Source organism: Monodelphis domestica, chromosome 4, assembly GCF_027887165.1.
Source record: "Monodelphis domestica isolate mMonDom1 chromosome 4, mMonDom1.pri, whole genome shotgun sequence".
In the NCBI taxonomy this organism is placed as follows: Eukaryota; Metazoa; Chordata; class Mammalia; order Didelphimorphia; family Didelphidae; genus Monodelphis; species Monodelphis domestica.
In genome coordinates this window covers 433,316,393-433,333,633 of record NC_077230.1, presented here as the reverse complement: position 1 = coordinate 433,333,633, position 17,241 = coordinate 433,316,393, and the positions used below count along the sequence as shown (strand labels likewise).

General features: G+C 43.4%; 1 protein-coding gene across 1 annotated transcript; it reads right to left on the bottom strand.

The window, feature by feature from the left end:
* Nucleotides 1-7,847: 7,847 nt before the first annotated feature.
* LOC103092299 (zinc finger protein 333-like) lies at nucleotides 7,848-16,868 on the bottom strand. Its single transcript, XM_056825640.1, has 5 exons — nucleotides 16,678-16,868; nucleotides 15,501-15,609; nucleotides 13,038-13,164; nucleotides 8,736-8,790; nucleotides 7,848-7,885 (listed from the first exon to the last, which is right to left on the bottom strand). Exons 1-5 carry the CDS (start codon nucleotides 16,851-16,853, stop codon nucleotides 7,873-7,875), a joined length of 480 nt encoding a protein of 159 aa, XP_056681618.1. The 5' UTR covers nucleotides 16,854-16,868; the 3' UTR covers nucleotides 7,848-7,872.
* Nucleotides 16,869-17,241: the final 373 nt, after the last annotated feature.

Here is a 17,241-nt window from a genome sequence, read left to right as displayed (position 1 = left end):
AAATTAAAGTTTTTGAAATTTAAATCTTAGATTGAATGCAAAAAGGATTTGGTAGACTCTGAGACTTTCTGATAGACTTGCTTATAGCTGACAGAAAATGAATCAGTGTTATTTGTGGGTCTGTGATAATCCAATAAGACGGATAGTCTATCAGTAAACCATACCTACATTAATGAATCAAGTCGTCTGTCTTCACAAATTGGGTTTATAATTAAATAATAAATATATATTTTATATATAAAATATATATTTATATATATATATAATAAATTTAAAAATAAATTAAAAGTTCATACAGCAGAGTAGTCCATCTAATTCATGCCACACTTTGCTTTACTCATATTTAAAATCAGATGCTTGATCACATGGTTCAATGGGGATCTGATTGGGGATGTAAACTCTAAACAATCACATCATTGCAAATATTAATAACATGGAAATAGGTTTTGATGTAAAACCCGGTGGAATTGCTCATTGGCTATGGGAGGGGGGTGGGAGGAAGGGAGAGAAAGAACATGAATCATATAACAATGGAAAAATAATCTAAATTAATTAAATAAACTTTAAAAAATCATAGACCCCCTATAAATAAATCTTTAAAAAATAAGCTACATAGCTCTTTTTGTGATGGCAAAGAACCTGGAAATTGAGAGGAGGTCCTATAAGAAATGATGAGCTTGAAGCTTTCAAGAACACCTGAACAGATTCATAGTAAAGTGGGCAGAACCAAGTAACCGAAATGTTACGCATTGGTCAGTTGTGAAAGACTTGGCTATGCTCAGCAATACAATAATCCAAGACAACTCTGAAGGATTTAGGATGAAAAATACTATCCACCTCCAAAGAAAGAATTGATGGAGTCGAATTTATTCTTGGGTTTTTTCCCACTTTTTGGGAGAAATCAATGTTTCTTTCATGACATGGTTAATAATATGGAAATGTTTTGCATGACTACACATAAATCTGTATCAAATTGCTTGCTTGTTCAAGGAGTAAGAGATAAGGGGAGGGGGGAGGGAGAGAATTTGGAACTAAAATGTTTTTTAATCATTTTAAATTTGTTTCTGCATGTTATTGGAAAAAATTAAATGTAAACCATAAAAAAAGCTGTGTTCAGTATAAATACAGTTATCCCTTCCATATTACTGGGGTTAGAGGCATGACACCCCCAGGATCTGGAAAAGCCAAGTAAAAATTTTTGGCTCTCCCTTCATACCAGAAAAAAGGGCCAAATGTTTTCTTTTTCTTTTAGGGGTTGTTTATAGTACCTTATTGTAAATTTTTGGGGTGCTCAGGGAGGAGTAATATCTTTGGTATGGAGGGCTTGTCGTGCCCTCCTAGGGCAGCTCTCCAGCCTCTGACCCTCACCTGACACACAGCTCTGACTTGAGGCTCCCAGTAGCTGCTAGCATGCAGCAGCGGTCACACCCCGGGCAATGGCTTCGACAGGCCGGCCAAACCTTGTGAGGGTAGCCATCGGGTCATTGACCTCTGGTGAACCCGGGCTTTGCTCACCCAGCATATGAAGACTGCTTCGGCGGGACAGACGGAAGAAACCAATAAGAAGGTTCAACGGCTGAGATGGCGACGCAGCAAAGCACTGTGGAGTGCTTGGGGCTTGTTGGAGCACAAAAGACAACACGGCCATCCAATGCAGCTGAGGAAGTCTCCAGGTGTAATGACTTTTCGTGCCACTGGACCCAGGCTTCCAACGCCGAGAGAGTGGGACTGTCTCTGTGCATCGACTCTTCCACTTAAATCTTCACACAAAAGTGTCTTTGTGCACAAAAACACACAAAGACAATCATCATCCTCGGTTACCGAGAGACTACTCCCACCACATACTGGTAGGTTCAGGAGATGCAGCCCACTGGTTTAAAACTGCTAGTTGGGAGAACCCTTTAGAATATATTAATCAGTTCATGGCCAGAAAGGAAGGATCTGAAATTCACCTCCAGGAGGCAAAGAAGATTGGAGAGGCTTTGTTAGAAGCAATCCCCAAGGCTTTTCCAAAATCTGTAATTTGGGGAAAAATCCAAACTTGCACTCAGAAAGGAGAATCTGTATTTGATTTTTATAAAAGATTTTTAGCTACCTTCAAGGCGAATTCTGGACTTTCCCCAGACAGCCCAGATGCCTTAATTACCTTTAACACCCTTTGTGGAAGGAAGGGTTAAATAAGGCCCTTGCTAATCTCCTCAAGAGAGGGAAAGTAGACTGGAATTTAACTCCCACCCCTGACCTAGTCTATCTAGCCAGAAGGAAAAGGCGGCAGAGGAGGTGACAAAAAAAAAAACAATCAAATCATGAGTTTGCAGTTAAAACACTGGAGGCAGAAGGAGAAAAGACCGACTGAACCCTATTTTGCCAGAGCTTTGCATTTGGAAAAAGCAGACTGGAGGAAAGGATTCGGGAGATGTCACTTTTGTCACCAGACCGGGCATGTGAAAAAGGACTGCTATGGGCTCCAGGGTAAGAGGGAGAGAGGCCAAAGTAAGTTTCAATTCTGCAGGAGTTCTAGGGTACAGAAATTAATTACACAATCCCCCTGGGATTCCCATGGGAAACAAGCATGTAGGAATCTCCCAGATTTACATGCCTAGTTTCCCCCTGGAATCAGTACACATGGCCAACTTACATCTCTAAAGATCTTCAACTAGAGGTACATACAATATTGCACTTTCTAAGGGATATTTTTATAATAATTTGGGGATAAGAGAGAAATAAAAGAGAAAGAACAAAACCAATGATTGCTAGGCACATTGACAAAGAGCCAATTGGGGGCAGTCCCCTTTGGCATAAGAGTGTACATTCAAAATCAATGTGTTCAACCCCCACAGTTCAATTTCAAAAGTGAATAGTTGACAATCAGCGACATACTGTGTCTGCCCAAGGAGAGGCACAATACAAAGGTTTCTCACCCCAAAATGAGATCCATTTCCTTTTTAACTTGGTCATGATACACAGTGTGTGAGAGCAAATGATTTTCACTAAATAACAGCTTTATAAAACAGTAGTATAAGTAATGCATATTCAAAGAAGTACCAAAATCCCCACTATCGCTGAGATTCACGAGTTACTAGGTGACAGATACTTGTCACAAGTTCTCCACATCTAGCCAATCTTTCAACCTTGGCTCAGATAGTTTTAACCAAGTCTATTACAGTCATCATTCCAAAATGTGGCAGAGCAGCACAAAAAGGGGAAGGAAAAAACAACAACACTGTACTGCTTAGAATAAGTTGAAGAGCTACAAATATAAAAAAACTATCCACGAGCCACTAGGCTCCATGGGAAAATCCTTCCCACACCTGGATGATATAATGACCCATCACAGAGTAACCAAACCCCTTGGGAAATCTCCCTCCTCTGGTATGAGGCTGTAACAACCATAAAAGGCATGTCTTTATATATCCCATCCGTCGCAATGTGGGAGAAAGGACTACAAAAGTGAAAATTACTTCAGATGTCTCATCCATTAAATTTTTAATAAATGCAGAGGTGGGGAATACAAGTGTTATTGTGCTGCACTTCAAATACTAAATGGACCTTTACCTTTGGTTACAAACAACTCAAGGCAGGCAAATGATCAGTCAGGGGTAGTGGTGCTCCTAGATATCTAAAGAATCATTTATGAAGATCCCTTAAAAATCAATGTGAATTTTTAGGTCATTAAGTTCTCCAAAAGTTGTATACAGGTTGTAACCAGTTTGATGGAGTCCATCCATCATCATCAATGTGACAATTAACAAAGGCAACAAGGAACAAAAGGCCATTTAGACAACATGTGACCTCAATGGGTCTGGTGAATAACCCAGCATGCATAAAGACCTATGTTTTTGCCATGGAAAAGGGTTTGCACAAGTTGTTTATGGACTTTTACAGTGGTATTTTCTCCAGTACAGTGTTGTAATGAAAATATCACCTTTGAAGGTTGTTATAATATTAAAACTACGGCCGCCAAGGAATTTACTTAAGAAATTCCTAAAATGAAACACTCAAGTCAGAATGGAATTATGGTGGTTTAATCACAATGGGAGTAAGAAAAGGGAGAGGGAGAGAAGTAGAGAGGAGAAAAGGGAAAGGGGTTACTCAACCTCTGGCAGGGAGCCAGAGGGAGTTTAGGCCCAAAGGGGCCAAGGTAGAGAAGGAAACAGTCCTTGACTCACGTGACCAATCTGAAGGGAAGCTGTCTGCAGGCCTCCACCTTGCTCAAGCTTCTAGCACGAATTAGCGTCTAGTCCTGTCCACAGGAAGTGAGCAAACTCCAGAGGCTGCTTTCTCCGTCACTTCCTGTGCCTCACAAGTGCCAATGGTGGCTCAAGCTTGGCTTAGGACAGCCCAGGTGGGCAGTCAGTTATTTCTGATTTATCATTGACTAGCACATGCCCGTGTAGTGTGGGTGTGCACAATTTTGGGTGCTAGACCAAGCAAGATGGAGATTTTAAAATTCACACCAGTCATAGGGGATGGTGCAAAAAAAAAAAAGACAATGTAAAAGCACATATAGCTAATGGCCAAAACACAGTAGCTGAAAAATGAATGTAACAGAAGATATTAGATTAGATCAATATGTGAACTTAAAAAACAAAATTAAATCATATGTGACAGGATACAGGCATTAAATTTGAGATCCTTTTCTCCAATTCCAATAGCTGCTTTACAGAGACTTCTTCACTATTTGGAGGGGAACAAACTAAAACAGCAATGGAATATAAAGAGCTAAAAATTCACTTCCAGACTCTTTAAGGTTACTTTCCCTCCCCAGTATCATCATCCATCTAAATTCCTTTGATCACACCTCTGGGGTTCCCCATACCTGCACTGTGCATAGTGTGGACAAACTCCATATTGGATGTGTTGCTGAGACTGGGCAGGCCAAAATAGCAAGGGGGTGTAGGGAGATGAATCTCCTCCCTGAATCTTAGTATTTTAGTAGGTGGCACTAGCCTAATATGTACTGGTTTACTGGTTAGTAAAGACCTCACAAGGCTAGTAGATGGAAACATGCCCAAATCAGCCTCTGAATGGAGGGCAGCCAAAAGGCTTTAGCTAGAAGCTAAGTTAGTGAGGGACAGTGAAGGTTATTTTAGGCACAGTGAAGGTTAAAACTCCTCAGAGCCTCTTAGCTGAGCTGATCTGGGAAAGCAAAAAGGGTTTAAGTTGCGACCACACTTAAGTCCCATGTGAGGGTTTAGAAAAGGCCTTAAAGAGAGAGCAAATTTCTAGGAGTAAGATAAGGCTAAACTTTCTCAATTTAGCCCAATAATTAAGATTATCTAATTTAAAAAACTGAGCTAAAATTATGAACTTCCTTCAACACACTGGGATTTTGGGCTGGGAGGTGGCAGCTTCCCCAAGGTTAAAGGATTCAGAATGGTTAGAGGCTAGTTGTTGATAAAACAAAAACAAACAAACAAAAAAAACATGGCTTACCAGGTAGCTGGGGGCATTCAGGTTTTAGCAATGCAAGGCACAGAGGGGTTAATACTTTATCAGCCACAGCAAGAGTAACAGCAGCAAGAGGCTCAGCAAGGCCTCCCGCCACCCAACCCCTCGAGCAATTAGGGTGGCAGGAGGGGCAGCAGCAGTCAGAGTTCTCCAGACTGGGATGGGGTAGGGGGTGGGGCAAGAAGGCCCTTGCAGGAGAGAAATGTGATTTTTTCAAACCAATCTACTCGCTTATCCTAAATTCCAGACTTCTGGTCAGCATAAATGTAGGATTTAAATTAATGTCCAACATTAAGAATTATGTTTTATAGAATTTATTAATAATCACTTGAAATAGAAGGAATAAAAAGGAAATAGAAGTAAAAAACCCCAATTGTGTAACAAAGTTAAAACCATGTGAGCAAGTTCTCCTGCCTCTCCCTCACCTCACCTCCACAGCAGCTATCACTGAAAATGAGAGAAGGAATATGAGATGCTGGAAATTTGAATTCTAGGGTACAGAAATTAATTACCTTGTTAAAAAAAATCTAAAAGTGGCAACTGTAAGCTCAGCCTCACTCATGAGTTTTCTCTCCAGTGAAGATTTTCTCACATGAAAGTGTAAAAATAGACTCGAATCCAGCACTTCAATCCCCAGAAATCCTTGCTCCACTTCCCCAGAATGCCCTCTAATCTCACTGAATTCTCACCTGGGCCGAGAGTGAGATGGGGTATTTAAACCTGGTTGTGAATAGGCTCGACCCTCTTTTTACTTCCTCTTCAGAGCACACACGGCTCTCCACCTAGCAGGCAAGATGTGAGTGGTCGTGAATAGGCTCTCTGGGCCTAGACACGTGCTTTCTTATCCTGTATTTTCTTTAATCCTTAATCCTCAATAAACCTCTAAAAATATAATACTCCTTGCAGAGAGAAACTAATTTCTATCTTGCCTCAGCTTCCCCAAATTTTAATCTTTACAAAAGCAACTGTAGAGCTATATATGAACACCTATCCAAATTGATTACAGTCATAAAGTTTCTCTCCAATGTGGATGCACTGATGTACTTAGCAAGGTGACTCCTTAGTATGAAAGCCTTTCCTCAATGTGTACATTAATAAGGCCTCTTTCCAGTGTGGATTCTCTGATATCCAACAACATTGCTTCTCTATGCGAAAGCCTTCCCACATTGTTTATATTCCTACGGTTTCTCTCCAGTGTAGATTGTCTGATGTCTGGCAAGAGAGGCCCCCTCTGTGAAAGCCTTTCCATATTATTTACATTCAAAAGGTTTCCCTCCAGTGTGGATTGTCTAATGTCTGGAAAGATGCTCCCTCAGTGTGAAAGCCTCTCCACAGTGTTTACATTCTTAAGGTTTCTCTCCCGTGTGTATCCTCTGATGTATAGCGAGACGCATCCAGTATGTGAAAGCCTTTCCACATTGTGTACATTCATAAGGTTTCTCTCCAGTGTGGATCCTCTGATGTGCAGCAAGATGGCCCCTCAGTGTGAAAGCCTTTCCACATTGTGTACATTCATAAGGTTTTTCTCCAGTGTGGATTCTCTGATGTGTAGCAAGATGACTCCTCTGTGTGAAAGCCTTTCCACATTGTGTACATTCATAAGGTTTCTCTCCAGTGTGGATTCTCTGATGTGCAGCAAGAGAGCCCCTCTCTGTAAAAGCCTTTCCACATTGTTTACATCCATAAGGTTTTTCTCCAGTGTGGATTCTCTGATGCTTAGCAAGATTGTTTTTTGCTGTGAAAGTCTTTCCACATTGTGTACATTCATAAGGTTTTTCTCCAGTGTGGAATCTCTGATGTACACCAAGATGACTCCTCTGTGTAAAAGCCTTTCCACACTGTGTACATTTATAAGGTTTCTCTCCAGTGTGGATTCTGTGATGTGCAGCAAGATTGCCCCTTTGAGTAAAACCCTTTCCACAGTGTTTACATTCATAGGGATTTTCTCCAGAGTGGATTATTTGATGTGAACCAAGCTCAGAGTTCTGACTGAAACATCTACTGCCTTTATTACTTACAGAAACCATCTCTACACGTTTACATTTTGGATATTGAATGAGATCTAATCCCCAGCCAAAGACCATTCCTTCCAGGTTACCTTGATATATGGGCATTTCATGAGGTTTCTCATATGACTGAACAAGTCCTACTTCTTCAGGAAAGCATTTGTTGTATTCACTATCCTGACAACAGTCACTTTCTGAGGTAAACTTTGTGTACTGATTCAGAACTGAATATTGGCTGAATTTCTTGGCAGTTTCATCAAATTCACAATCACTCTTTGGATTTTTATTTACCTTGATATCAGAGTCACAGAGTTCTCTCAAAATGAAGTCAAAGAGATCATCATTCATGCATTTTTGGGGACCGTGTCCTTTCACAAAAAGATTCAACTTTGTAAACATCTCCTTCATCTCAAAATTAGTCTCTGCCTCTGAAGAAAACAAATGATGACATAATCATAAAAGGGAGAAGTACATACAGCCACACAGGAAAATAAGTTCTTTCCTTTAATGGCAGTAAACTGATTTTAATTTCATTTCCCCAGACAAAAAGGAGTTTTTAAACACGGAAAAGCAGAACCAGTCTTTGGACATACCATTCGGTCATATTTGCAGGATAGATTATTTTAGAATACTTTCACTAATAATAACATTGAAAACACACAATGGATCTGTAACATAGTCACGCCCAAGATTCTCATCATACTTTGCAAATCATGGTATTAGTAAAGAATATAGAAATTACTTGACCAAGTTCCTTGTAGCTAGACTACAACTCAAAGCTTATTCCTGAGCATGCTTTGTCCAAAGTACTAGACAGTCTCCATTGTCCTTTCTATCTTTCCGAAAAAGTCACTCATTGATCATTCTTATAATTTTGTGAATCTCAAGTAATCTTTTAGATACTCTGTTCTCATCATTTTAGAGGCACTATCACATGGCCATTCTTAGTAAATTTTACATGTTAAGTAGAGAAACAACTTCACTATTTTTTTTTAACTTTAATGAAGTAATTTTGAAAGTAGAATGTAAGTTTTCTTCTTTTCTCTAGATGCAAAGATATGCTATTTAGTGCAGACATACTAAATTTTCATTCTTTTTTATTATCTACCATATATTATGTCTCATACTTTATACAGAGTCCATTATCCATCCCTCAGGAAATGAACATCACGATTCAGCTTTGGTCTGCCAGCCCCCAAGTCTAGTACTTCCTTCAGTACAACAGATAAAAGTCTTTTGGGATAATAGCCCCTATACACCTGCTTTCACCTCACTCACCTGGACAGGAGCTCCTTAGGTCTTTTTGCTCTAGTAGCCATGGTGCTTTCCCTTGCTGAAAACAAGAGATAACATTTTCTCTAGAAACTGGAATCCCTTAACATAAGAAGAGAAAAAAAATGGTCCTCTTAATGGAAAAGTGGAATGCAAGTAAGGCCAACAGAATGATTTGTTGTATTCACTGTTGGGACATTTGCAGGAGGACAGAGATCATGGAAACCATTCCCAATCAGAAAATTCCATCTTTATTTACCTTTTGTAATAGAAGAATAGGCACATTCCCCAATCCTCCATTATCTAGAAATTGAAGGCAGCTGGTAGTTAAAGGGTAAGAGATCAGAACTTGAGATTCAGAAAAACAAATTTAATCCACCTGAGAGAGATGGTAAGTGGGTGTCCCTGGACTGGTTATTTATCCTCTATTTGCCTCAGTTGCCTCAAGTATGAATTGAGGACAATAAGAGTATCAAACTCACAAGGATGTTGCACAATTAATGTTAATCATGAACTCCTTTATCCAGGAGAGGATATAGAGCAGGTATTATGGAAATGCTTTTATTCCCTTCCTATCCATTCCTATCATCTGGCATGGAATTGGAGGGAAGAATGAAGGAAGAATAAGAATAAACCTATTATACTAGGCAGAATTAGGGGCTGTGAGCTATAGTTTTATACTTCTTTTTAAATTTTATCTCCATATTGTTCATTTTTATAAATGAATAAGCATGTAAAGCAACAACTTCAAAAAACAACAACAAATAAACAAGTGAAAAATTTCATTTTTTTGTGTGGGAGGAAATTGTGCATTATTCACCAATATACACTGATTAGTGTTAGTAATCTTAGATTGGCAACTTCCTATAGAAAATTAGTTAAGTTAGGTGCCCTCCACTAGGATGTATCAATCTCTCCTCATGAAGAGTTGAATTCCTCCTCCACAAGCAGTTTTATATATTCCTTTTTTCCCCAAAAAGATGGCTAAGATATATCCCCTCCCCTCTTTCTGGAATAAGTTTGGGTGTTCTAACTCCTATGAGAGAAATCTCAGAACTTACAAATTATAACCATGACTACCTACAGCCTGAATGTTGCTACCCAAGAAAAATTGTAACAAAATTTGACTTAACTGAGAAATTGCAAACCTAAAGAATATTGTCATACATTTGAAAGCAATAGAGAATAGCGGATAGGACAAGATAAAGAAATGTAATATTTTATGTTATACTCAGAAACATTGAAAAAGATTAAGGAGAACAGAGGATGAGAAAAGATTGAGGAGGAAGAAAGAAAAATCACATACAGATGATGGGAAAGAGATAAAATTGTGATGGATCTGTATAAATTCTGAGTAAATTTAAGTATAAATGCCAATGCTTCTGAGAGGTCTCTCCTAAATGTGTTCCCTCACTCTATACCACCCTTTCCACACCTCTGAATAAAGCCACTTAACCTCTCCAGCATCTTCTCAAGTCTCCAGTATGCTCATTAGAGTGATTCCTGGGGGTATGAGCCCCACCCAAATTCCACTTCACACTTTTATGTGCATTCCAACTCCAACAGCTCTTTCCCTGGAAGCATTCTCTGTCATAAATGCCTCAGAATTGTAATGGAGGATTGTATTACTGAGAATAGCCAAGTCTATCAAAAGTGATCATTCCACAATATTACTGTTGCTGTGTATAATGTTCTCTTGGTTTTGCTTATTTCACTGTGCATCAGTTCATGTAGGTCTTTTCAACTTTTGCTAAAATCATCCAGTTCATAATGTGAAGATGGGATCAAGTCTCCTCTGCACATTTTTAGATTTAATCACCAGAAGCATATATTCCCCACTTATCCTTAAATATGTGGAGGTCTATGACCCATGTGTGTGATAGTGGGTGATGAATCAGAACCCACTTTCTCCCTGGGCAGTCCTAAGCAAAGCTATGGCTGCAATTGGTCCACCTACAGTGTAACGAAGGCATAGGAAGTGATAAAGGAATGGTCTTTATAAGTGGCAAAAACTTCCTGTGACTAGCTCATTTGCCTTAGAACTGGACCTTGAAGGAGCTCAAGCTGGGGACCTCTGACTGCTAATGGATTTTCTCTTAGATACCTAGTAGGTAAGTGAAAAAAGGTTGACTGGCTTTTCTGGAAGTACTAGCCACCGGAGAGGCCCCTTGCTTGGGGGAGGCCTCTTGGCTAAAACTCTTGTTTAGTTTACTTCTGGACCCCCTTTGCTGGGCTTCTGAAGCCCTGCCTGATTTGGAGCAGGTCAGAGTAATTATCTACTCTCTCTCTGATCTCCTTACTTTCATCCTCCTTTTGTAAATAAATTACCATAAAAAGTCATTCTGACTTGAGTAATACTTTTGGTGTCAACATTTCTCATATATTTAGTCCAATCCTTTAATTTTTAACCTTTACAATAAGATCTTACAGCACAATAGAATTCCATCACCATCATATACAATTTGTTCGGCCATTCTTCAACTGATAAGATATTCCTTCAATTCCAATTCTTTGCTACACCAAAAGAGCAGTTACAAATATTTTCCCATCAGTAGGTCCTTTCCCATTTTTTTTTATCTCCTTGGAGTACAGACCTAGCAGAGATATTACTGGATCAAAAGGGGTGCATTGTTTTATAGTCCTTTGGGAGTCATTCCAAGTTGCCCCTCCAGAATGGATGGATCAATTCAGAACTCCACGAGCAATGCATTAAGTGTCCAAATTTTGGCACATACATCCCCTCCAATCTTTGTCATATTCCTTTACTGTCATATTGGCCAATTTGGCAGGGCTTAATCCAGAGGGATTCTGAACATTTTTTCATTTGTCAACTCGGGAATGACTTGGATTCTTATTAAATTTGACTTACTTCTTCATATATTTGAGAAATGAGATCAGAGAAATCTGTTATAAAATAATTTTCCAGCTTCTTGTGTCTCTTCTAATCTTGGTTATGTTGGTTCTATTTGTACAAAAAAGTTTAAATTTAACATAATTAAAAATTATTCATTTCCCATCTTACAAAGTTCTCTGTCTCTCGTTTGGTCATAAATTCTTCCCTTCTCCACAGATCTGATAGGAAAACAATTTGATGTTCACTGAATTTACTAATATCATGCTTATGTCTAAATCATTTGCCCATATGGATCATATTCTGATATAGGATGTGAGCTCTTGGTCTATACTAAATTTTGCTATACCCTTTTCCAGTTTTCATCAAATAGTGAGGTTATAACCCCAAAGCAGGGATCTTTAGCTTTATCAAACACTAGATTGCTGAGGACATTTACCCCATTCTCTTCCATTGATCCACCTTTCTATTGTTCAACTAGTACCAAACTGCTTTGATGATTACTGTACAATAATTTACGGTAAAGTTTTGGATCAAGTCCTGTTAGGTGACCCCCCCCCCCCCCCCCGCATTAATTCCCTGATGGCTTGCAGGGCTCAGAGAACTGGGAGCTACTTTGCCCTGGGGCAAGGGGCTTCACCACAAGCTTGAATTGGCCAAGTGACTTGGGGCCTCACTGCAGCCTTGTACCAAGCCTGTATTTCAAGGGGTGGGCATGGAATATGCCAATGAGTCTCAAAGTTGGCTTGTGTCCAGGATTGGAACCAGAGAAGTAGGTGGGGGATGGACTGTCTGCACTCCTCTGGGCAGTTTTACTTCCAGTCCCCCCATATCTTCCACCACAGACCCTTTCTGCTTCACTTTCAAGGTGTTTTCCTCAGAAGAGTCCCCTCACTTTTTTTCTAATTTCATTCTGTGATTCTAGTCTATCATTTAGAAGCACTGTTTGAGATTCTGCTTCTGCCACGCTGCCTGCTTAGCTTCATGTCCCCCCCAAATACTTAATAACAAGAAATCCTTTCTAAAGACTAGGCCCATCCCAAAGAAGGGGCTGCCTTGGCAGCTGGAAGGTCCCCCTCAATGCCCATCTTCAAGGAAAAGCTGCCTGGATATAAACAGAATTCGCACACAAAATTCGGGTCTAATTAGAGGCTGGACTAGATGACTTCTGAGATGAGCTTCAGAAACGGAAATCTGTTAACACTGGTTTACGTTTTCACCTGAAGCTATCTAAAAGAGAAGAAACAATTTCCAGATCTAGAAAGGAACATCCCAGCTTCCCACAACACCAAAGACTTTGTTAATGAAAAGCAGGCAGAAGCAGAACCCTGGGCAGAGATGAGCACTTTTGCTTTTTTAATCATGACAAAGTCTCAACTCCTGTACAAATTCCTGGCTTGGAAAGAAGACATTCCCTTAATGGCAGATTCAGAGTCCACAGAGGAAATGCTTCTTACCCACAGAGAGTAGATTCTGCACATTCTCCAGCATGACCTCCCTGTACAGCTCTTTCTGAGAATGATCCAACAGGCGCCACTCCTCCTGGGTGAAGTCCACAGCCACATCCTGGAATGCTACTGACCCCTAAACCAGCAAAAGTCACAAGACAGAGAGCTGAACCTTCAGAATTCATGTAGTAAAACCCTCATCAACAGACTGGAGGAAACTGATGCACACAAGACAATTACACCAAACTCCTAAGCTTGAAGAGTGGCAGAGCCAGCACTAAAGACCACTCACTCAGAGCCCAATGGAATAATGACAAAGGCATTTTGTGTCTGAAGGGAGAATCATGTTGACTCCAAGATAGGAGTTTAAAATTTAAAAAAAGAATACTTTTTTGAAGAATTTCTGAGAAGGTAACATGTACTATTAATATTAGCAGTGATGAATGAGGAAAAAAAAAAGAAAAATGAATTCTCTACTTAATTTTCTAAGAGGCTAAAATACTCTATCTAGGTGAAAGCATCAAGAGAATTCCAAAGAATCTGACCTGATTCTACCTATGTGAAGAAATGCAGTCTTGGGTAATATTGAGTTTGGGCAACCACTGGGTAGGATGTGCCATAGTCAAAACATCCTGTCTTTGCTTTATGATAAATGTCATTGGTTAATGGAATATATTCAGTCATTTTGTATTTAGCTACACAGAAGAATAAGTATGAAGAGTAAAGGAAGGGGCATTCATCTCTATAAAATATAACGTTTTATTAACGGAAGTTGGGGATTGAATTAATTCAAAGGAAAGACACTGACAGTGTAAGGAGTGGAATTCTCAAGAGGCAGAATTTCTTCATTTAAAGAATTTATTGACTGGTCATTTAATGTGGTCAGTTGCCTCTCTCTCCAAAATCTAAGGGAAAGAAAAAAGGTCCTTCTCTCTTCTAGCACAGGTCTATTGCCTTCATCTCTTTCTTTCTTGGTCTCTAGTCCTTCTCTCTCTTATATCCCTGGGGAACATGCCACTCAGTCCCTCCCCTGAGATCTCCAATTCACAGTGACCCTGCCTGGCCTTCCTTGTTCCTCACAGGAGACTCTGTCTCCTGGCCTTGCAGTTTGCCAGGATCCTCATTCAGCCTCCACCCCAGCCTTCACTACTGTCCCCTCTAGCTGCTGTGTCCCCAGTGCACTGCATTCCTTCAGATCTGGATGAAAATCTCATCTGCAAGAAAACTTTTTCGACCCAATTTCCGTGTTTGATTTCCTACAATTTATCTTACAGTTGTTAAAGGAAAATTGTCTTCCTGCCTTTAGACTATTGATCATCAAACAAGTGATGACACGGAGTTAGATCAGTTATTCCACTACTTGTGTATCGGCTATCAATGATAACATGGGCCAGTTTTGGAAGGGAAGGAGTTTGGGGTGTCGGATATAAAAGCAATTCATGGCATCAAAGACTTCTGTGGGAAGAATCACAGCTCAGGTCTGTGTCCTACTCTGGGGAGGCTGAAGGCCCTGCAGGAGGAGCCGGGCTCCTATGAAAATGGCGGGGGAATCACTGGCCTGAGAAGGTCTAGGAGACAAGCTCAGCCTGGCCAGGGGCCCTTTGAGCCTGGGAAGATTTAGGCCAACCTGGAGCTCCCCGAGGACTGCGGCCCAGACAGGCTCCTCCGGCCTGGGGAGTCTGATAGCTATGCAGGATTCAGTCCATTCTCTTCTCTGACCTTGTCCTGGACTCGATCAAAGGCTCTGACCCTGACCAAAACCCTCTGCCCACTCCCCTGCTACCCTCCTCTGCACCCTGCAGCCTGGAATGACCCATCAGACACCCACAAACACCTGCCCGGCTCTGGGGACCCTGGCTGGGGGAAGGGGGTGGCACCTGCAGCTGCCACTGACCACAGGTAAAAGCCTGGCAGCTGCCGCAATGGATGCTAAAAGGCCTGTCCGGCCCAGGTGTTGGGTCTTCCCTGAAAGGTGTCTCTGGTCCAATGGGGTGACCCAACAGGAAACGGAAGGTAGCACTGGCTTAGCCTGCCTCCCAGAATTTATCAGTCACCCACCGCGGGGTGTTGTGTCGGGAGCTTCCCTTGGGGGGGGCCCTTACAACATAACCCCAAACGCGGCTTCATGGGATCTCACTAGGCGACAAGTTTGGGGGTTTCTACAATGCGTGTTTACACATCCACGCCGAGGCTGGAGGGCAGGAGCAGAGCCTGTCCTGGGCTGTCCCTGGAGCTGGGGGGCCACCTCACACGGGGATGGATGAAGGAATGGCAGCGCCTGGGCCTGTCTGCCTGGATCCTGGGCGGCTCCCGAGGCCGGGGAGACCCCAGAACGCGGTGGATGGGGGGCAGCCAGGGCGGACCTCGGAGCTCCCTGAGGACAAGCGGTGAGGGCGCCCCTGGAGGCCTGGCACAGACCAAGCTCTGAGTTCTGCTGGATACCAGCCTGGCCTGGGGAGGGGCTGCACTCACCTGGGAGGGGGGCCTCGGGGTCCAGGGGGCCATTCCTCTGGCTGCGAGGCCACCCTGGGGTGCTTCCGAGGGTGGCAGCCCCGAGGGGAGAGACTTCCTCTGTGTGCGCCTGGGGGGAGGAGAGAGGGGGAGAGCTCAGGGGGGCTCCCAGGCCTTCCTTAGCCTCAGGGGGGAACCAGGAGCCTCAGGCTTGGAAGGGCCTTGGCCAGGAAGAAGCCCCGCCCCCTCTACTACCGCCATCTTTGGCTTCCTTCCATTCAGAAGCTCCACTGGCTGGATTGGGGGAGCTGCTGGGGGGCGGTTACAGGGGAATGGGGAGGGCATGGGGGGGCGGGGAGAGTGGGCTGGCATTTCCTCAGTGCCCGAGATCCGGGCTCCTTACATGGCATGTGGGCACCCGCACCCCGCTGCCCCCGGACAGGCTCCAGAGCGCTGCTTCTCCCTAGGGAGTTCGGAGGAGAACAGGAAGAGCCCCGACCAGCCCCGCCCCCTCCCGTGACTGCATCCCCTCCCCCAGCTGTCTACTGGCCCGGAAGGCCGGGAGCGCATAGGCCCGCAAGGCTTTTGGTCCAGACGGAGACGCCCGCCTGGCCGGGAACTTCCGTGTTGGCCCCCTTTCTGAGGTCCTTTAAGGTGACAACAAACATGACAGAGAGACAGCCCGCCCCTCCACCCAGCACGACTTTACTCTCGCCCCTCCCCCCCGGCACACCTTTACACTTGGTGCGGCCCGCCCCTCTCCGCTTATACGTGCACGGCGGCTTCCGCCCACACTCTAGGCTCACTAACCCGGAACTGGTGCACCTGGGTCTTCCGGGTCACCAGGAGTTAGAAGTAGAAAGTTTCAGCTGGGGTTGTTCAGTGGATTGAGTGCCAGGCCTAGAGACGGGAGGTTCTGGGTTCAAATTTGGCCTCAGACACTTCCCAGCTCTGTGACCCTGGGCAAGTCCCTTGAGCCCCATTGCCTAGCCCTCACCACTCTCCTGCCTTGGAACCAATACACAGTATTGACTCCCAAGACGGAAGGTAAGGGTTTAAAAAAAAGAAAGTCTCTGCTGCCAGAGCAGGGAGCTGGAGCGCGCATGTGCACCCCTCCCCCTCTCCCAACCAAAGTCCTAGAAGCACAGCTGTGAGACTTCCGGGAGCCGAGCCTGGCCACGTGAGATTCCCAGCATACCTTGAAGCTGTAGGAAGGGGAGAAGCCAAGAAGAGGACAAAGACAGGAAACAGGTATTCTGGGAAATGGAGTCCTCCAAAGAGGGAGGGGCCAGAACTTGCGAGGAGGTAGGACAAGGCATTCTGGGAAATGGAGTCCTCTTGCCGGGGCCCCTGGGTGTCCTGCTGCTTCGGCATACAGCCTGGCCCACTGCTGGGGCCTCATAAATGTCCATTGATTGATTGATTGATTGATTGACAGACCGATCAGTGAATAGATTTGTTTCCCGAGGCCTGCAGAGGCAGTACGAGGATACCCCCCTTCTGACGGAGAAGGAAACTGAGGCACGGGGCAGCGGCTGGCAGTCCAGGCCCCTCCCGCAGCTTCCCGTCCTCCAGGGATCTCTCTGAAAGTCCTGCTGCTCCTTCTGCTTTAGGGGGGACCCCGGAGCCCCCCAAGGAGGGGCCAACCCTATCCCAGTGCAGCAATCTGGGGAGGCAGCAGGGAGGGTGCAGCACCCCCTGGGGCTCCTCCTAGGCCTGCCAGCCCCCAGGAGGAGCCCTTTCCTGCAGGTACCCCCAGGCC